Source organism: Gymnogyps californianus, chromosome 1 (genome assembly GCF_018139145.2).
Source record: "Gymnogyps californianus isolate 813 chromosome 1, ASM1813914v2, whole genome shotgun sequence".
NCBI classification, from domain to species: Eukaryota; Metazoa; Chordata; class Aves; order Accipitriformes; family Cathartidae; genus Gymnogyps; species Gymnogyps californianus.
This window is the reverse complement of record NC_059471.1, coordinates 119592374-119614786: the sequence shown is the minus strand read 5'-3', so window position 1 is coordinate 119614786 and position 22413 is coordinate 119592374. Positions and strand designations below refer to the sequence as shown.

Sequence of the window (22413 nt, the reverse complement as noted above, 5' to 3'; positions counted from 1 at the left end):
TTAAAAAACGTTAACTGTGTGTTTACAGGACTTCACAATCCTGAAAATGCCAGGACTTGCTTAATTTGTAGTACGACTCTTCTAGAAGATGAAGTGCAGCCGGTTTCTCCGGACAGTGTTTCTGTAAGAAGAAGAAATCACCATTTTGCCCCGGTCTTTTTCTTGCTTAAAGCACCGCGGGGCTTGTAGCTGCGCAGGAGGCTGAGGCTGCGGGAGGAGAGGAGGAGGAAGAAGAGGAGGAGGAGGAGGAGGAGAGGAGGAGGAAGAGGAGGAGGAGGAGGAGGAAGAGGAGGAGGAGGAGGAAGAAGAGGAGGAGGAGGAGGAGGAAGAAGAGGAGGAGGAGGACGGGCGCGCTGCCCGCCGCCCTGCGGCGCGTGCCGGCTCTCCCGGTGCCGCAGCGCCACCCCGCGGTTGCCGGCGGCGCCGCCGGCCGGGGCTCCCCCACCCACCCCGGCTTCGCGCCGCGGGCGTGTCGAAAGGAGAGCTCCCGTGTGCCGCCTTAGCGTTCCTAACCTACGGGGGGCAGGGAAATAAAAATCCTTAAGCTGCGTCATGCGCCTTTGCAGGGTGTTTGAGCCGGGTTTAGTAAGACCTTGCCATATGATTCAGAAGCTCTGCCCTCTCTCGCTTCCCTTCGCCCCGCTGACGCGCTTGTCTCTTGTCTCTTTTAGCTGGAGTTGACTGGGAATTTCCAGGCTGAGGAACTGGACGTCGCGTCTCGTGGTTTAATAGGAAACGAGCTGTTGCTAACGCCTCTGAGCCCTCACAGCTCCGTAGCCAGGCAGGTGCCCCCGGAGCCATCCCGCCTGGGGGAGAGGAGGCAGTGGGGCAACTCCTGCCCTGCCCGCCCAGGAAACCCAGTGCCCAGCTCTCCACCGGTGAGAATCATCTTTAAACACAGCATAATATTTCCTCCAAAGCTGAATTTCACGAAATTTCCACTTCTCTGTAATTCCTTCGCATTTCTGGGTTTCATTTGCAATACAAAAAAAGAATTTGGGAGGAAAATCAAAGAGGTTTTTCACAGATAGCAATGCATGCACATGCATTTTCTCTACAGCAGATCTTGCATAACCTTTAGAAAGTGACTTTATTTATGGAAACCTGATTTATGGAACAGCAAATGGATGGATACCTGATCCCCAGGGAAAAAACGTAAGTCGTCCCTGACAAGCATGTGCAAAGACCACCAAATTCCAAGTTGATGTTGCCACGCTGATAACTGTATTAGCAAATATTTTATATAAGCTTAGCTTGTGTGTTCCCTGGTAACTATGTTGGTTTTAACAGCTTACATAAACATAACGGATACAAGCATTTCTTTAAGATCTGGTGTATCACATTATATCAAAGCATTGAGTGAGAAACTGGCAATAAGTCATCCAAAATAATGCAGTTTGACGTGAAAGGATTTTTGTCAGCTAAGGTAGAAATTATCCAAGGGGGGAGGGGGAGAATGTTTTGTCCTTAAAATATCTGATTCTCCACACATACACACTCCACTGACAGCACATCAGTAGTTAGCCATGTGAGAAACATCCATTTCGTATTCGTTTTAGTATCTTAATTAAACATATTTGACCAATTAGGCAAAGGCAGAGTGGCTGAGTGGACATGTCACTGCAGCTGATATATGCAGACAGCAGTGCTGCACGGCAGATATATCTTCATATGGACCATCGTTTTTTGTCATGTTGTAAGCAGAAGCTCCCCTGCCCCACAATGCAGAGTGCTTTGTATAAGAAATCTTATTTGTGCTGTCTCAAACCGTCAAGTGTTTGTGTTCCTTTTCAGATGAACTTTAATTCTGACCCTGCTGAGAGTGTATTGCTTGCTTTGGAAATACTTGCAATATCCCTAGACTGTTTATTTCCCAGCCCAATATGCTGCTACGCTCTTGCAAGCTTTCTCGGTTGTAATGCAATGTTTGGCCAGGAAACAGAGAATACAAATGAAAAACAGTGCCCCATTCTGAGGGAAACATAGTGAACCTATGACAGAAAGTGTTTTATTGGAAACAAGATAAAGATTTCCAGAGAAATAATAAACAAACAGCGGGTCAGAATCCCTGTAAGACCATCAACTTCAGATGTGTATTTCCTGGAAGGACCAGAGTATTTTGTTTAATTTTCTTCCTCTGCCCTCAGCAGGTAGGAGAAGCAGAGGGCAGGTCTAGTGATAATGTTCCAAAGCAGATAATTAGATATTTAATAAGTGTAGCAACAATATAATTTGCATGACCAGCTAACCATTTACAGATTGTTTCCAGTAATGGATGCAAACCACTGGTACTTGTGGAAGACCAGCACTTAAACCAACAGTACATAAAGAGTCAGGCTCCAAAGGGTCAGCAGCGGGAAAACACTTCTCCCCTGCAGTGCTATGCAGGAACCTGTCTAACATCAATGCTGACATTACGGTCCCTTTTGCCAGGGTAGTAGAGCATTGGAAGGGTCAAGACAAGACCTGTGTTTTCTGAAACAAGGGCTCAACCCCTCAGGAAAGAAACAGAAGTTCCCAAAACCAGTGTCAGAGAACGTGAAAGCAGACCTTGGTGTCCACAAAGTCATAGCATCGTCAACTCCCTGCGCACGGGCTAGATGGAAGTGCAGCTATTAAGGTGAGTCCAGGTACAGAGTCAGACCTGAATTCAACAACAGCTGGTTGTGTCACCTCAGAGGGCTAGACAGGGGCCTTGCTGCACTGTCACTACCCTGAGAGCGCTCAAAATTCAGGTTCTCCATGATAGCTAACACCTCTCCCTTCAAAACTACATCACAGAGGGATACAACATCTCAGAGCAACCCTAGAAGCAGGACATTGCCTTCTGATAGACCACAGACTGGTCCAGGGGAACAGCAGGGGATCATGTTCTTCCATAAGTGCAAGTACAGCTTGCAGAGCTATGTAACCTAAGTATTAAGACTAAAGTCTTGTTGGATGGCACCAGATGCTTTGAATCCCACTTTGCGATCAGCAACAGAGGCAAGGAAATACGTGTGATGCAAATCAGAAAATGAGGCTCAGGGAGGCATTTCCTCATCCAGAAGAATGAGGAGACTTGAAGAGCCTGGAGCTGAGAAAAGTTGAATGAAAGGGCTAGAAATGAGGAGGTTTTATAAGTGCAGAGGAAGAGGTAGAGTCCTATATGACCAACCAAGTCAGAAGAAAGCGAGCCAGGTTCTTTTCTGGTTTATGAAACAGCAAGGGAATTAATAATTAAATACCAGTGGCAGGCTCCACAGGGCAGATGGTGCCCGAGCCTGGAAGAACCCAGCATGCCTATTAATTACACTGTAAGTGAAGCTGCCGCACTGGCAGCTACCATAGCCACTATTTTATTGCTAAGCTAAGGAGGTCAGATATGTACATTCACTGGGATCTCAAAATGCTTTGTTTGGACTCAGATGAACTTCCATGTGAACATTCAGTGAGCACCAGCGCATCCATGGATCTGCTTTCACTGGTGTGGATGATGGATGGGAAACCTAATACACGGAAGGAAGGGACTAACATAGAATAGAGAATTTGCCTTCAGGACAGTGTTTGGACAAACCTTTTCTTGGTATAAAGGCAAAATAAAAGGGTCAGGGGGCAGGACTGGCTTTTGCCCTATAGGGCAAGGTAACAAAACTGGCTTTGTACTCTACTGAAAAGTCAACCTTGTGACCAGCAGCACAAAGCCTAAGTCTTTGAGCAGACAAATCCTTGTAGCTAATATGAAGACACAAAATTGCTGTAAGTATATTTGCAAATCAACACATAAACATTGCAGTGTCTGTGGAGATGACAGACAGGTAGCCAGAACAGCTGCAGAGCTACCTGGGCCTTCTCTCCCCCTTGCGAACCAGCACAAATGGGCTTGCACTATGCTCCATGCTGGTGTCAAATACAGCTTGTTTAAAGCAAGACAGGTTATTGTAACATGTTGTTGCTTCCTGGAGTGTAGATGTATCATCTATAGGCTACACGTCCTCTGCGCTCCCAGTACGCGACAGTTGAGCATCCAACGGTAGCACTAGATGGCAGGCCTTCATAACAGCAGTTGAACATAAGCCCCAAACAAGCAGACACGTACCACCTGCTCTCTCTCCTCTGCTTGCCTCCCACAGCCAGCCAGCATCTCCGTTCTGCTAGGAGAACTGAGTGACAGCCAGCTAGCTGTCCTCCAAGGCTCAGACATAGCCACGCCAAGCGACTGGACTTTTGAACTCTGGTGGAATAGACGTGGAGGTGAATTTTGCTAGCACACTGGAGTCCCCAACACTCTCACTGGGGCAGTGGCGTATAAACCTGTTTGCAATTTGCAAAAGACATTAGTGTCATTGCAACTTTCTTTGTCACTAGGAACTGAAAGTCTGGATAGAAAGTTTCTAGCAGTTTAAACTTGGCATTGCTGCATAAAGCCAACATGGCTTGTGTTCAACACTTAATACTTAAAAATGTATTACGCTATGCATTTATGTATAGTACAAAGTACAACAGACATGGGAAGTTATCATATTTCTGGATTGTCTGGAAGGTTGCTTTCTCACTCTCTGTCTACATCATACTTAGGGACAGGCTAAAATTGGTCTCCCAATGCAGTACTGTCACAAGTATGTTTTATTTTTGATTGAGTCAGAGAATCTTTGGACCTATTGCATTTCTCCTCTGACTGCAAACATAAAGCTCTGTATTTGTACCCAGATAGATCCTTGTTCTGGTAAAGAATAGCAGACAATTTAAGTTTTGGCTTTGAGATACTATGTGTAGATCAGGTTCTTTTGGCTGTGTGACAAGACAGATTTTCAGAGGCATGAAGGGTAGCGGGGTGGTTGAGTTTCAACAGCAGGTGGATGCCTAATGTCCCTTTGCGCCCTTGGAGATCATTGCTTCATGTATTGTTTTGCCACCTGCCTACACAAACACTCTTTGCAATTTAGGAGTTAAACCCAACATTAGCGGCAGAAAAATCAGTGCACATAATGAAGAAAACCCAACTGGTTCTGAGCAAAGGCATGAAGTGCTTCAGGGGTCTGTTTAATATTCATCGTGCATATTCCTGAGGAACTAATGTCCACTTTTAAATTTTCACTGGTTGGGTTTTTTTTGGGGGGGTGGAGGGTGTTTTTTATATCAAGACCTACCACAGGGTGTAAGGTAAGACTGATTAAATCAATTTCATCCTTGGTTAGTAACAGTTTCTTCAGGCTTCTGGCAGTAGCTGGACGTTTGAAATATTGGCGAAGTTTGTTCTTACTTTCTTACAGATGAACTAAACTGCATTTTCAGCCCTTGAGATCATAGGTCATAGCTCTGCTTCACCAGCTTCAGCTAATGATGTCACTGACACCCAAAACAGAGCAAGGAACTGCTGAATGCATCAACTGCTAATATCATTAGTGGTGGGGAACCTGGGACTCCCGGTGTCTTCACCTTTTGATAAAAGTCCAAAGCCAGTTCAGAAGAAAGGTTGCTACAGAGCGCAAACAGGTGAGAGAGTAACCATTTAAGTTACGTGCTTTACAGCAGCAGTAGAAAACATTTTATTTTCTGCAGGAACAAAATATGAAAAGAAGATTCACATCATCATTGAAATCAATGATTGGGCTTTTCAGTGACATGTAAAGAACTTACCAACCGATCTTGCCCCAAATTCTTGTGATTACATTCTGTCCGCTTGTTTGAAAAAAAATCAGTTTGTATTTCTGATTTTTGTCGGGTTATTTCTTTAAAGTCTTCCCCATGTAAATAAAGTTCAGAAAATAATAATGCAAGGCTCATCTCACTTTAAAAAGACCTACAGTAACTGTGCTCATCTTTCTTACTTGAAAGGTTTGTTCTTATCCATCTTGTATTTAAAGAGACAATCTTTTTTTGTATGGAGCATGCTTGGAAATATTGTTCCTCTATCTTTGTCTAAAAAGTTAAGTAAGTGCACTACAAAAGCAGCCTTCACTTGCGAAGACAGGATACCAGTCCCTCTCTTGACTGTTTGACCTGGACTAATCTCATTTCCCGTAGGTGGTGGAGCACTCCAAGAGCCGGGTTTTTGGCCCACCCCAGCGGATGGAAGGACAGTTTGGGGCAGATCCTGATGTCATCCTGGTTCACATCTGTGGAAAACAGCAAATGCAGAGTAATGACTTCACTATGAGGATTTTGTGAAGCTGCCAATGAACTACTTACGAATCCTCTGAAAGACTATGAGAGCATGTATGAACCTTCACCGAGACACAAACTTCAGTTCATCTGTGCAGCTTGCTTAATGCCTCTATTGCCCAGTGTGGTAATATAAAGTCATGAATTACAAGGTGATAGGGTTTATCTGTTCCAGGCAAACAGGTTTGTTAAATCTGCACGACCTTCTGTTCCAGAAGAAACCCTTTAAGCCAAAGGCTGGCTTCCACCCAGATTTAAAAGAGAAGATTGCTTTTCAATGGGCTGCCTTAGCAGGAGCCCGTGACCAGCTGGTGGGAATGATCAAGCACTCTGTGATAGACTAGAGTAAGGCTTGCTCTAATGACAATTTTTTTTTTTTTAAACAGAGTTTTGGTTGATGGGAATCATACCAGAACTTGAAAAAGGGAAAAACCTTTCCTGGAAAGGTAAGCTACTGATGAATGGTAATCACAAGTATTGGCTGTTTTGTGCATGAACTGTTCTTTTTTGGGGTTTGTTTTAAGCACAGCCATTTTTATTCTGTATCTTCTGTGCTACCCAAAACTTGCAACAATTCACATATAACATTATGTGTCTTACAGTGGTCTTCTTATGTCCTACTAATTAAGGCCTTATATTTAATTAATATTTTATGTATGATATCATAAATAAAACCACTAGTAAGTTCTAGAAGTATTGCTCTCCAGTCCTCAACACCTTTTCAGTTTACCTGCGCCGGGTGTCAGCATTGCTGTTAGGACGTGCTTCCCCCACCAGTGCTGCGGAGGGCCTTCAGCAGAGGAAGTTTGACCCGGTCAGAGAAGAATGAGGCTGATGCTGGCCCTGTCTCTAGAAAAGCTAATTATACGTCTTTTTGTAACTGCAGAGTAGTGTATTGTTGGGTTGGGTTTTATCTACCTCTTAAATGGGGGATGGGTGGGAAGGGAAACACAGCTTCCTAATGAGCATTAAGAAACAAAGCACTACTCTGGAACTGTTAAGGCTTGCAAAAGTAAAGAAAGATTTTCAGAAGTGCTTCAAGGACCTATTTTGCTTATGAGGAAAGGTAAGCAAGAAACTCGATCTATAGCAGGTCTGGTATCACAAACCAGAGTCTTGTACTGTCAGTGTCTTGGTTACTCTTCTAATGACAGATACTCAGGGCAACCTGAGGTCCTTGCTTAAGCTCTAGTTTACATGCAAGCATGCCTGTTCAAATACATGCATTTGTAAAGCTGGGCTTCTGGTGGAGGAGGGGGGTGGAGAGAGACACAGCCCTGACTTTGGAGCAAACTGTTGCCATGCTGGATGATGTAAAATTGCCAAGTGAGGTTAAAAGTGACCTGCATCTTTTTGAAAGAGGTGTTGATGTGTTTGGAGGGGTGTAGAGCCGAAGAGAGAGGAAAGGAGGTGAAAACCTCTATTGGATTAAATTGGCTTGTGGGTTTTGGGGTGTGTGTTGTTTTGTAGTTGTTTTTTTCTTTGATTAGTGTTGTTTCTGATGGGGGGGGGGGGATGTCCCTCCCCCAAGTGCTCAGCTAGACTGGATAGAAGCCCGTGCACAAAGGTGGAGTGGGTTTCTGCCTTTTTGGTTCTTCCAAAATCAAGAGACAAAAACAAAGCATCATGCTACTTTGAAAATCTTCTGGCAGAGATTGCTGCATAGGATGCTTTTATGTTAATGTGTGTGTATGAAAATGTTAATTATGCCAACAGTACTTTTTAAAGTATTTTTGTATGTCTGATTTTCCCAAAATGCACCTGACTGCTTGGGGGGTGGGGGGGTGGGGTGTGGTTTTTGCTCTGTATGTTGTTGCACTTCACATGGTCCTCATCCCGAATGACAAGGGAGGGGGAAACCTGTGGCTCTGCAAACCTATGCTGCGTGATACTGGTTTCTTGTTACTTGTGTTTTTTCCACGTTCCTAATTTGCTGAGATGCTACAAATTCCTTTAAAAAAAAAAAAAAATCCCCCCAAACTAAATTTTTTTTTTAAAAAGCCACATAATTAAGTCCTGAATTACATACAGCTGTGTTGATTTGCAGCCACTTGATTGATTCAAGTGCCTATAAGCAACATACTAGCTCCCTTACTCAGAACCAGCTTATGATTTAGCTGCTTATTCACATATTCCTATTGAAATATAACTACCCCTAGAGCAAAAGGATATGCCCAGTGTAACAATGGGGGTATGGTCATTTTGTGGATGGGAAGCATTTTTTAAAAACAGGAACAGTAACCCCTGTTACCGTGAAGGTTTCATAGTTAGTTTGGATGGCGTTTTTTGTAGACGTTCCTTTTGATTTCCAATGATAGTACAACGGTATTTCCGTCTTGTTGGCACTTTTGCACCGACATGTCAGGTGATAAGCTATCTAAAATTACAGGAACCAAGGTCACTTAGCTCTGAACTGCTGCTGCGGGACTGTGGTCAGGAAAAGAAGGTGGGACAAAACCAGAGTCTGAGCATCTCGGTTCTTTTTTTATTCACAAAGTGATGCCTTACTTACCCCTTTGGTATTACCTGTTATGGTTTTCCTTGTATCTAATTTTTTTGGTACATAACTGTTCTTTTTGGCAGATGAAACATGAAATTGCTCCCAAATCAGGGTGGTTATTTTGATATAACACGATTGCTGAGGCAACAAAATATTAAGCATGTACGTATGACTAATGGCATCGAAGGACCAACATCAGTGCATTGTTCAGTGACAAGCAGGACTAGAATGACTGAAAATGAGTCTGGCCTCTCTTTCTTTGAAGATGACAGCTCTAGAGCTAATCTTGACTATCAATAGTGAAGGTGTTTGCACTCAGTCTACCAGGAGACATGCAGGCATTAAAGCATGTAAAGTAAACTTCGATCAGGCATGTAAGCAGGAAGCTGCTCTAGTATAAATGAGAACCAATTCCATGACTAGATTTCATTTTCAAGGAAATTAGGACATACTGATTTGTAACACTTGGTGCGCAGGAGCTGAAAAAGCACAGAGCAAGTCCAGCTGTTCTGTATAAACACTGAATGGCCCTTGCTGAAATGATTATGCCTAAAAATACAATGAAATACATCTGATGAAGGAGATAGGAATCAATAACTTTCACTGATCTCTGTTCTTCCACGTGTAGTTTTAAGCAAAGCTTAATTTCCTCATGCAGTATTAAACAATTAATAAACTTAAAAATTTATCTAGAGAATATGGATGCCTATTTGGATAGCACATTAATTTGAGCCAGTTCTTTTCATTGATGCTGAAGATTATCGCAATCTCCTAAGTAAGCCATATGACCACTAGAACAAGTCTTGCACAGTGAAAATGAACAAAGATACGCAAATGCAACTTAAAATGAAAAGAAACTTGCAAATGCTGCTTTATTTAATTCTTACAATAGGGAGGCACGTTTACATTTAAAAAAAAAAAGTGCAGAGGTTTCATTATAACTACAAAACCCTAAAATATTACTCCATTAAAAGAAATGGTATCTGCGTGAGAAAATGAAGTGATTTTTTTCTTTCATTTCATCTCTATACCATTTATTACACTTAAACAAACAAAACCTTAAAAAAACCAAACCCAAAACGAAACCCCAAACCTTTTCTTCTGTTCGCACAGGCCGACATAAGCATTTAGAGTATTGCTGACACTTTACTTTGTGTTCCTCATCTCATCATTTCTGTGTTTGTTCTACAAGGCAGAGGCTGACCCAACAACTTTCCAGAATTCAGTGGGTGCTGCTGAGATACTATAAATAGTGATCACATGTGTATTTGATGTCAGGAGTCCCAATTCAGCTCCGCCTTGCATGCAAAACCTGCTTATTTCAGTCAAGTTATTCTTCAACTTGGGCCCAAATGAAAAACGTGTGTGTTGGGATGGGAGAGGAACAGGGAGGGCTGCTTTCCTGCAGTTATCTCCCCTCCATGGAGTCTGGAGGAATCAAAGCTTTTTTTACATGCTATCCTAGAAAAGTGAACTAGTGGTTCACTGGCAATTAGCCCCCGGGTGTCAGCTGTATGGTGTTCCTGCTGATAAGCAGCTACGTATGAACCAGCGCCGGACAGATTCGGAGACTGTACTGAGGCTGGCTGGTGTGAAAGTCAGAGCAAATCCTGTATTACATTACACAAGTGGGAAGTGAAGTTAACAGTAACCTCAGACAAAGCAATAATGTTGAAAGATGGGCTCAGATTCTGCAACACTGATGTAGTAATGTTAGTACTCAACAATGAAAGAAACCTCACTAATGTCACTGGGAAAATCTCTGCAGAAAGGCAATCCTCAAAACGAATATTGTCACAATCCATCCTTCTGTACATACATTTCCACTTCAATGTCTCGAGCGAAGAAAGCAAACCTCAGGTCAAGAATCCTGGCAGATAAATGTCTCTCTGGTTGATGGATGAGAGTATATGTTCATCGCTCACAGCAATTCTCTTGCTATTTATTTGGTTTGGGGTTAACAAAACCACTAGGTGAGCTGCACAGGGAGGCTTCTGGTTGTGTGAAAATAAGGTTGGAAGTGGAAAGAACACTCAAAGGATGTTAAAGAAATATTAGAAATGCTTGAAATGAGCACACCTGAGGAAAACAATACTTTTCTAATTACCTGTTCCATTAAAGTTGGCTGAGCAGAATATGGCTTTACATTCTGATGTTACTAGCAAAATGTAGGCTTTCAAGTACATCAGAAAGACAACTGCAACAGGGTTCACACATAAATCTCTTCTGGGGCTCTGTGAATGCAAGGTTGACCTAAATAAAGGGAATATGATGGACCATTAGAGGGTGCTCACATTGAGGAGTGCTAGATTTGTCACGAATGGAAGAAATGTTTGCTGCAATTTCTCAGCATTACTTAGCAAATTCCAGTCTGGTGTCCTGTGTTGAAGACCAGAGCTCCTTCTTTCAAGCCCTCTCCTCTGTTTTCCAAAATTGCCTGGGGCGTATTTTAACCCACTTTGAAAGTAAATGACCTGACCTGATCCAGAACTCTGTTAGAAGTCTAAAACTGGGTTCCTAAGATAGAAGAATTAAAGCTGGTACAGTATAACCAGAGCTATTTTCAAAAATTGAACTACTTAAAAAAACATTTCAGTTTTGAAGTTGCTTCACCAATATTGATACAACTTGTAAACATATTCACAGAGAGCTTGGGCTCTGGATTCCGGGTATTTTTTCCTTTACCAAAAGCACATATTACAAAACCTGTAGAGATTTTTCTTTGTATGTTATGCTTGGAAAAGCTCAATGAGACTGGTTTTGTTTAGATTCAGATACGTTACCAAAATTTGCAACTTGTAACTTTACGCTGATATATGAAAAATAAGAAGTAAAATTGGTTCTAAACAGAACTTTCTGAACTTTCCCTCCAAACTAAATATATCAAGGGCATAGTAGGAACATGGAAGATAAATCTAGCTTTAAGATTTATCACTGATATGAATAGAAGAACATTTTACAGAATTTTGATCTTGATTGTCTCTTTACAGCTGAAAAGAGAGGGGATTTTTTTCCCCCATTCTATATAAAAGGGAGGAAAAACATGCTGTTGATTATTTTCCTGGCACATCTTGAATAAAATAATACAGGCTTCATTATGGCATGAGACTAATTACACAAATTATATCTGAAAGAAAAAAGTTAAATTAAGAATTGAATGGTTACTGCATAATCAGTGGGCACGAATGAGATCTAATGTCATTGTGTTTAGAAATGGCTTCATCCAGATCCAGCTGTCTGTTGTTGACCTTCACCTCCATGCAGCCATTATAAAAAGCGGTTACTAACGTAGCACCCAGAGGAACATCTGCACAGAAACACAGTCAATTTATTAGGCCAAGGCATGCAAATTCTTATGTATTTTTCAGATTAGCAAAAACATGTGGAATACTCCATTCCCCATCCATTAGTCAGCCACGGGAGAAAAGAGCAATTTGGCAGGAAACACTTAGTTCTTCTCCCTTTTCTTTAAGATTGAGATAAAGTCAGCAAAGCTGAGAAAGGTCAGTAGAATTTGAAATATGCATTAGAAGTCTATTCCCATCCAGAAACCTAACTATGTGAATGTTTTTCATAGTAGCATTTCCTGTATCAACAACAGTGAACCAATAGTTTGTTTCCTGGAGTCCTCCGTTCTTGTCCTGACCAACAAACAGATGTTTATGGTTTTAGAGGTCACAGAAAGAACCATCTTGCTTTTGCCAGAAAGCTACTCTGGATTCAAATCTGCAAGTTCTCAGATAGGGGACCCCTGGGAACTCCACACAATTTTACTGCTTCCTTACTGCTTCTTCGAAGTGAATTCTCTGTAAAAGACTCACTTTATCTGTTGCTCATTTAGGTATTGTTTGGGTTACGGCAACATCAGATCATGGATACGCTTCCAGGAAACAGTATGTTAAGCACAAAATCAAGCAGGCATTGCTCTGAGGTCTTAGGGTACAACTCGATTCTTACAAGGTAAACATAAGGTGATCCAAGTACCTTCAGCAACTAGAATGAGGATGCCTAGAAGCTGATCTCAAGAGCATCATCTTTTTTTTTTTTTTTTCCAGATGTTAATCATCCTATCCCTCCTAGAAGATAGACTTGATTGTCTGGGGAACAAGAAATGTTGCTTCCTTGTGATCTTCTTTTGCTGTAAGCTGAGGTACTGCACAAACAGTCCTGTAGAATCGTGCCCTTCTGCTCTTTTTACTCCAGTGATGGTAACACTGCTGTCATAGAACTGTGCAAGTCTCATTTAGCCTGTACTGGTTGTACTGAATTAATTAACAAAGAGGCATATTCCCAACGCCGTTACTAGTCTGAAGAAACGTGTATCAAAAATGGGGACTTCTGGTCTTCATGAAATGCATATTTTTGTTAGGTGCCTTTTAACCATACGGTTCTGTGTACTGTAACTCCGTGTGGGGATCCTTACCTACCTTTTTATACTGCTCAGTAATCCCAGAGGCCTTTCAGGGGTGAGTTAGAGCGAGTAAATGAATCGGTGTAGCCAAACTGGCTGTACACGAGGACCTAAAGTAGTTTTCCTATATTACTTTTTCTCTCTTTGGTACCAGAGGCTGTTGTGGAAGAGGCTCCTTTGGATAACGTGGGGGGGTTTGTTGCTTTTTTGAGACCTCTAAGTAGAAACTGTTTACACATACAGAGTTTTTTTTGTTAATTTGCATGTTGAAGATACTGTTTAAAACTGAGAGATTACACTTACTTTTAAGGAGCAGCAAGTAACTAATACTTGCTTCTTATCTATTTGGGATGCATGACTGAAGCCAAGGTCTTAGCTCTTAAGATGCCAATTACTCTGTGACTGGCAATGTACTAGAAAGAATCATTTAAATATCACAAAGATGAAGAAGTCTAAGAAATGACTGGAATCTTAGTTAAGTTACTATGGCTCAGTTAACCTACTGACTCACCTCTACTAAGTAAATACTGACTTCATCTCTCTTTTAAAAGTGAGCAGGTATTAAAAAACAAAACCTGACACTTAGCTATTGTGCTACATGACGGTACTGCACCGTTAGTGCATTCTTCTCATTCTACACATTCAATTTGAACTGAACTCACCTGGTTATCTGGTTTCCAAGATACTGCATATCCATTCAAAAACAAAATTGGAGGACAAATTGTCATATTTGGTGCCTAAATCTTCCTACATCCTTGATTACCAGTGTATGAAGACTTGTAGAGAACAAATAGATTCCAACATACGGGCCTGGATACTGACGCAACCACCACTTCAGAGGCTGTGGTACCTGCAGTGCTGCCCTAAAGACTTTCCTTCTATTCTGACAAGCAAGCCTAGAGGGTGGAACCATGATTCCAGGTTCCCCTGTGTATGCTACCTTGGAAGAAATGCCTAAAGAGATCATCTCCAACAAATACACAGTTCCTCCCCTCTTTCTACTCCTGTGCACCCTTGTCTCCTGCAGAAGAAATACACTGCAGATAAAGACCAGCTAGCTCTACCTGGGGCAGTGCTATGACATTGCAGCCTGCATGTAAAATGGATGTCAATTCAAGACTATGTTGGTCAAATTCTTAGAACTTTCTCAGGAATTGTGACTTATTCTCCCTAAAATAACTTTAATAGAGGATACAGAAAAGCTCTGCCAGTAGTAATGTTGTAACCATGGTGTCTTTCAAGTTTGAGGATCTTAGGCTTTGAAAATTCCTCATCTGTGGCAATGCTATTTTTCTTCATGATTCACCCTGAAGTCAAACTATTTTATAGATAAGCATGTGTACACTTCCTCTACAAAATAACGCTTGTACATGTCTTAAGACTGGGGATACACTTGCAGCTTGCTTTAAACAAAATATTTGCTGTTTCAACACATTTTCTGTCTCATAAAGATTGCTAGTCATCTATTGCCCAGATTTTAATTGCTGAAACCATATTCCTGACTTCTCTTTCTGTACTTCTGACACTTTATTTACTTACAAATGCCTGGTTTTCTTACATGCTTGATGCAGTTCCTAAATTGTGCCAGCTGGTGGCATTTCAGAAATATGCAATGCTTACTCCTCCCCAGCTCAAAAATCAAGACATTTTCCAAATTCAAACCTCTACAGAGAGACTCATGCCTTTTAATGGGCCTAATAATGCCACTGTTGAAAAGCAGGCTCCTTCAAAAGCTGAATAGACTGGATGAAACAAGAAGCACTTGGGAAAAAACCTGTTTCTTCTTGTATAGTTGTAGGCTTTTTCTAGCTTGGGTAAGGCTGAATATAATCAGGCTTGTACATATAATCAAATTAATGAAAAGAAATAGAATTCACCTGGCAGGCCGCCCAAGTAGGTAACAACATTTGCCATCATTGCTTGATGCAGGATAGACAGTTGCTCTGAATTGCTTCTGTCTGTGTGTGAATCAACAGACAGTTGAAGTTGCTGTTTGGTTACTAGAAGTCCAACCAGCACTTTTCTGGGTGTACATAACTTCTTTGATTCCAGATGTGCAACAGTGATGTTTCCAATGGTCACAATGATTTTCTAAATGGAAGAATGGTAGGTCACAAAAGATGTCACATATAACTTTAACACACAATTATACTTAGTACTGATGCATTTTATATTTGGAAGAAAAAGAAAAGGAAATGTTAGAGCCACATTTTAAAAACTGGTACATTAAGTTGGAAAAGTTACCAAAGTTGATGTATAATCATCACCTTTGGTGATGAATGCCATTCATTTATATTCTTAAATTTATAAGTGAGAATGTTCACTGTAAAAAATTTTTGGCTATGGTTCCGAGGTGAAATCCTGTTTCTCTTACAGGCAAAAGGAATACTGCTACAGTTTCAAAGGTAACCAAGCGTTCGCTATAGGTTCTTATTTTGGGTAAAAGCATGGATTAGCCATGGTGTATAATCATGCTCTATCTTGGGATGCCTGATGTAAACAGATGTAAATGGAAACTTAAGGACAAAAACATCTGTTTATAAATTGGAACTAACATGATGCCATTACTGTAATATCATCATTCTACTGCTGTTATATTCCCCTTTCTGCTTTGTGAATTTGGAAGGAAAGGTTAAAGAAGACATGATATAATGGATAGTACCTGACATAAGAGCGCTTAGTGCTTAGTCACTGCTGCAGCAATTGTTAACAGTAATATATTTTCTGCACATCACTATATGATCTATGTGCTTTTCAAAATATTAATTCAGCCTATCAGCTCCACTGCAAGTAAGTGTGAGTAGCTTTTTTTAGTTTGATTTTTCACAAATGGAGTAGTTAGTTAAGTGAGACAAAAACAAGAGGTGTGACTTATATGCATATCAGCTGCTATGATAACTGTAAGATCACCTGTAAGTCAGAGGAGTTAGAGTCCACTATGGACAAAGCAAGAGGCACTGTTTCATTAGAAACCAAGGCAAACATAACACCAGTGTCTGTGGATGGGCGAATAGTCATAGTCACATTTATTAGCCAATCTTCAGCACTGTCAAGATTATCTGTTTTAAAAAGAATAATTGAAATTAATAAATCCATCTGCTAACGAAAAATTAATATGGTGTTAAAAATTAGTATTTCATCTGCTCCCACTGTGGAAAAATTAGTACTAATCTTCAGAAAAAAACAGTGAACTTTGGAACTTTTAGAAAGAACTAGAAGTCTAAAAAAAAGAAAAGAAAAAGAAAAACTTTTAATCCTGCATCTTCCCTAATCTTCTTGGGGATAAGGAAATCCTGCTTATTGGACTTTTTTTTTTTTTTGGCTACCTTCTCCATTCTAATGTGGAACTGGTGCCACATTCATTAGAGGTCAGTTCAAAATTAAACCCAAAAAACTAATTTAGCCATAAATTGCTGCCACTGAATAGAAGATTGGCAGTTCTCATACACTTTTACATTCCAAAGCAGTTCCACTATTAAAATGGGAATATGCAGGTGTGTAAATTAAATATGCAGATGGTGCAAATTTCATATGATGCATTCATAGTGAAGCTAATATAAAAATTACTGTTTAAAGAGGTATTTGTCATCTTTTGCATCTTTTCTTCCAGTGTCTCTTACCCACCCTCCCCCCAGTCAAATCTAGTAATTTCTTGATTTCTAGTAGTTTCTTGAGGAAGCAGAAATCCTAAAATATGAGGTGAGGTTATATTCCTACAGAAAGCCAAATGGGCAGGGAGACAGTGGGCTATAACAGCTCATAGAAGGGCAGCAGTAGGTGTCGGCAGCCTCTCAGATTTGGGGTGGGTGGGGGTGAGAACAGAAAGGAGAGAGGGTGAAGTCATGGCAGCAGCCCCAAACACAAAGGTCAGGAGGAGTCACGGCAGTATGGTGTTAGTGAATGAATGGGAGGAAAGTTGAGGAAACTTGACTGGCACAGGAAACTCTGATACAAGTTGCTTGGAAGCATAGAATATAAAAAGCTGGAGACATCTTTTGAAGTGGGCTAGGGAATTTAAAGAAAAGGCCTGGGAAAGAATAGCAAGTCCTGGGATGAAAAGGATTGGGGATCAGAGCAGGGCTGAAGGATAGCATAGCATTTGGGATGGGGAAGAGTATAATAACAACAGGATTTGGGACAATGCTCAAGAGATGTTTTGGTTTGGGCTCTCAGGTGTGCACAAGGAGATTCTGGATTGGAAATTTTGAAATTAGGGCAGAAGGTCAGGCAAGAAAGTTCTGGGTTGAGGAAGGAGCAAGAGATGCACCTAGAACCTCCAGATAGGATGTTTGTTTAGAAGCAGAATTGCATACACAAAACTATCAGCGATCCTTTTCCCCATCCCCAATCTTCTTTTTCTGTCAGTAATATGATAGCTTTCCCCATTGATGAACAGGGAACAGAATTAGATCTTTGGAAAGTCAATGTGTTCAACAGTGCCCATCCTTTGCAAATAAAGAATATGCTTCCTAACCTAAAGCACTTCAGAAATTAAATGGATGACACCAATGGGATCAGAATTCTCATGCAAGCAAATGTCTAACAGAAGTTATGGGAATCATTGCTGGATGCAGTGGTGTATAGCTTAGTTTGTGTGTGTTTCTTTCTTTTTTTTTTTGTTTTAACAATTCATCAGTTCCATCACTAGTCCAGCAAAAAATACAGGAATAGACAGAAAAATACTTACTATAGTTTATCTGAAATGTTGCCATTCCAGTGCCAGGGTAGAAGGATCCTCTCCCCACTGCTACTAAACAGTGTTTGCTTTGTTTTTCTTGAATAACCTCTTTTACACCTGAATGTCCCTGATTCATCAGGTTCCAGGCACGAATGCATCCATCTAGCCGAGGGTTAATCTGTAGAAGAATTACAGCACTAGGTGTTTGCATTCAAAGTTGTTTTAAAAATGGTAATAATAAGGCATTACTTTACATATCAACTTATTTCTGGGTAGCCAATAATAGCCTTATCAATGCTATAGGTTACAGCACTGATGCTGGGAGAAAATAAATGGCATGCATTTCATACCTCAGCCTTCAAAAGGTATTTCTGATTTAGTAACATTTCCCATTTTGATGCCAGTGATCTGTACAAAATAGATTGCTTCAATTTTTAAAGCTCATGCTGTCCTTTTGTTTAGGTCACAACAGCTTTTCTGTAGCTGAAAGACAATGATCACTAGCACTATTCCTTGTTCAAGGTTTCATCTTCTTCTACCAAAGTACAAAGAAATTTCTGGAATTACTTTCTATTGGGTAAGGGGATGTTGTTGTATTGCTTCATATTTTTTCTCTCTGTTTCACTTTTGAGCAAAAATGTTTTGTTTTGTTTTAAAAAAGGTGCAGCCTCTACTGTACAGTTACTCTTTGCCTCTCTGTTTAGACTGTCAATTAGTTTGAGGGCTCCTGGACTGCGAAATGGACAGTCACAACAACTTGACTGTACCCATCCCCAGCATAAGAGAGAGCTGTTGAGGATGGAAGACTGAAATAATCATGGTCCTTGTCTAGCCTGGGCTATTATAAAACCTAGTAAAAATGAAAGCTCATTGTGCTGCCTACACAGTGAATTCCATACCTATTCAGAGCCTAGCAAAAGCCAGCACCAGAAACATGAATCACTCTGAAATGCTCTCGCAGCAGAAGTGGTGGTGATTTAGGGAATCTTAAAGCTATATTAGGAAATAGGCTACAGAATCCTGAAAGATTAGACTGTAAGTGCTGTGTTTTTACAACTGAAACCTAACTGAAGACAGACTACAAAGCTTCATGCCTGTTTATTTTCAAAAACAGTGGTTTAATAACCTGATTTTCATCTTCTAAATGGATTCCATGCCATTCTTCCTTCCTCTGTGACTACTAAGTAAACAATACAAAACCAAACAAATAACAGAACAGTATTAATCAACATTACTCTTATTATTTTAGTCACCTGTTTAACAAGAGTGTTGCCCACTTTGCGAGGTAATCCTGCAATGTACACCTTAGTTTCCAAGAAACCCTGTGATTGTTTAAAAAGAGTTCCTGGGCTGTTAATACTCATCACGGCTTCTTTAGCTATTTTTACACTGATGCTGTGTTCTAGTTCTTCAACTGATATCTAGAATTAAATATAAATAATTACATATATATACACACACAAACATTAGAATATTTTAAATACTAATTACATATACCTGTATGAAGCACTACTAATGTTTCTCTAAATATCTAACTTGTGAAATAGTTTTAAGGCAGTCAATATTTACAGCATATTTAAACTTGAATCATGACAACTGTCCATATCCATGGACATCCACAGGAGGATGATCTTCCATTCCACCCCCATCCTACCCCTGGGAAAAACCATGCAGCTGATTAGTTTGCTTTATGCGCTATAGAGTTTGCAAGAAGCTGATTTCTACCATTGCTCTATATCCAATCCACATTTGGCATATAGTTCTCCATGTCACTACAACCTGCTACAGAGGATTGAATCTTCAGATGCGACGCAGACAAAATAGGTTCAATGCTTGCTCCCACTATTATTAGGCATCAAAGTAGATTTTTAATCTCGAGGAAGCTGTACTGAACTGAAACAGGAGGTCTACGCAGAATCCTAGCTTCTCTTGCCCCCCTTTAAAAACAAACAAAACCTAACTGATGTTAATAATTTGTTGTGTTTTATAGATGGTGTAAGTGAGCAAGGCCCTTCATCCTATGTATGCAAGCTTGAAGAACAAGATGGATTTCTGGTCTAGCAAATGTAAAACTTGCTCTCTAGACAAAGTATCACATAACTATGCACTTGACCATGTGATCACTCTTTTTAATATTCTGCTGCTTCATTTTTCATGATTACAAAGAATAATTCCTATGTTGCCAGCTAGTGGTAATTACCTCTTTCTCGATCATAAACAGGTGCCACAATTTCCCAGATTTAAGGCATTCTTGTGCATTTCTTGGTTGATTTTTAAATCTGGGATTTGAGGGCATAATTTTAAGCCTTTTTAATAGTTTCTTAGTTTTTCCCTACTTTACTTATCAAGACAGAATGTTCCCATAGCGGGTTAAAGGAAGGAAAGGGGAGAAGAAAACCCGGCTTACTATATGCCACAGTCCATCATTAATGGCTTTGCCTCCACTGGTGACTTTTGTTCCAAATTCATTCTTGAATTGAATTTCAATCTTCCCATCACGAAGAGCAAGCAAGATCCATGCTGTATTGTCATGGGATTCTGCATATAGTATAACTCCCTCTGCATCATATGTCCGGAAATCAAATTCTGCTGTAAATCTGAGTTGTGAAGAAGGAATCTTAATAAGAAGACAGGAAACATGAAATACTGTATAGCCTAGGATAACTCATTAATAGGGTAAAAAAAAAAAGTTCATAGATATTAACCTTCTGGTAACTCTGTATCTGAGCAGTTGTGACATTTGCACACAATTAGTCAAAAGCAGAATCTAATGTAAGCCTTGTTCATCCGAATCCAGTGAAAAGTTTTGAGATTAACGCCCTGAGCTGGGATTTGAAAGAGCCTTGGTTCAGTTCCCAAATCTGCTATGAGCTTCACATGTGAAGGATATCACACCCCCTTGAGTAAGAAGATAGATGTAATATTCCTATTGCATTTTGTGGAGATGCAATGCAGGAAAAAATACATGATCTATGATGTGCTTCAGTACAACAGGGTTGCCAAGTGTTGTGCTACAACAATTATAACCTAGCAATTTGTTTTGGTTACTCCTGCCTTTTATATGTCATTGTCTAATTTGAGGATTTGTTGTCTCGATCTTGGCAGTTGTTGAATGTGTGTATGTAGCAAAATTACAGTTTACATGATAGTACCTGTAAGTGGAAGACAGAGAGTATAAGTATAGCAAAAATCAGTCCTTGTCTCCTAGCACTTTTGGACTAGATAAAATAGATTAAGGATGAAAGGAGAAATCAAAGCATTTGGAAGTTAGGATTTGCTGAAGACAACAAAAAAAAACAACTAAGGGAGCTGTAATTAAGAACTCAGGTCGTTTTCACACTCAGTCTTATTCTTTGTCCGCTAGATGTCATTGTCTCTCAAGCAGACCCACAGAAAAATCATTCTGTATTTACAGAGACTATTAAGATAGCTTCAAACATTTATCGTCTTAGAAAGGTCTTCCAGGAAAGCACTAATGCCTGGTCAACTTGGAATAGCAGCAGAGGAAAAAGTTCTCAATATTTATGTCCTTCTGTAAGGTTCTGAGGCTCTGGGGATCACCAGCTCAACAGCTGCTGCTGCTGTTACCCTCAAATTGTTCAGTCAGTAAGTCAGGGAACACTGCAATTTCAGCTGCCGCAGCGAAGAATTCCAAGAGTAATAAAGGGGTCACTACCATTAGCAACTGTTCTGCCAGCTGTAAAGGAAATCATACAGACGGCGCTCTAGACAAGGTGCTGTGCTCTATCTGTGTCCTTGGAACACCCTGTGAAAGGAAGCACAGGGGTGGGGAGGAAGCATTGGCCTGGTTTTGTTTCTCAGCAGTATGTGTGTAGCATGTCACAGTTTCTACCCAGAGCAGAAGTGAAGTAGCAGCAACATCCAAACAAAAGCCATTCCCATATATAACTGGACGCTGTACAGTAATTATTTTCCTGTAACATCTGAATTTTATATTGAGAATTCTAAATGCCTTCCTGTATCTGTATCACCACCTCGCACCTTCCCCAGCCCCTGCTCTTTCCTTCAGAGCAAGAGTAAGCTTCTGTCATGAGGAAGCACCAATCTTTTTGCTCTTTTGTCCACAAATCAATGGGACCTACTGCCTATTAAACTTACTGCTCTCAATCCTCTTCCTTTTTTGCCCATTCAAGTCTGGATCTCTTTGAATTCTTTCTCTGAGTCCATACACCTCTCCCTACAACAGCACTGGTAACCAGGACTGTAATGGCTGGAAGACTCCAACTCTGTTATTCATAGATATGATCACATCTGAATGCCAGTGGTGCATGTCTTGCCCTAGCTGTGCACTGTTTCCTGGCTGGGACACAGCTGCTACTGCCTCCTACCTGCTTCTGAGGTATCTGGAAGAAACTTGTTGACCTTTTAGTTTTGCTATATGAGAGCTGCTGTCTATACTGATGAGGTGGCTCAAGGACGTGGTACAACCAATAAAAGATGCTGTAAACTGACTCCAGACACATTACTCTTGCCCGTCTGCTTTCAAATGACTCCAGTTTCCTCTAAGTGCTAGTATATTAATTCATTCTCCATATAAAGGTATCTTAACCAGTGGGGAGACAGTGATATAATTTATGCATGCAATGCACTTTCCACACCCTCAGAAAATTAATGGAAACAAATGTCCATAATTTCAATGCATACTTTTATCAATAGTAA

At 40.6% G+C, this 22413-nt stretch overlaps 1 protein-coding gene across 1 annotated transcript in view; it reads right to left on the bottom strand.

The window, feature by feature from the left end:
• Positions 1-9485: 9485 nt before the first annotated feature.
• PROS1 (protein S) overlaps positions 9486-22413 on the bottom strand; it is a 34973-nt gene continuing 22045 nt past the window's right edge. The window contains exons 10-15 of the mRNA XM_050912320.1: positions 20141-20330; positions 18987-19154; positions 17743-17911; positions 15966-16114; positions 14933-15146; positions 9486-11951 (exon numbers count right to left, since the gene is read on the bottom strand). Of these exons, the coding sequence (XP_050768277.1) occupies positions 11806-11951; positions 14933-15146; positions 15966-16114; positions 17743-17911; positions 18987-19154; positions 20141-20330 (1036 nt within the window). The 3' untranslated portion in view covers positions 9486-11805. The remainder of the gene's footprint in view (positions 11952-14932; positions 15147-15965; positions 16115-17742; positions 17912-18986; positions 19155-20140; positions 20331-22413) is intronic.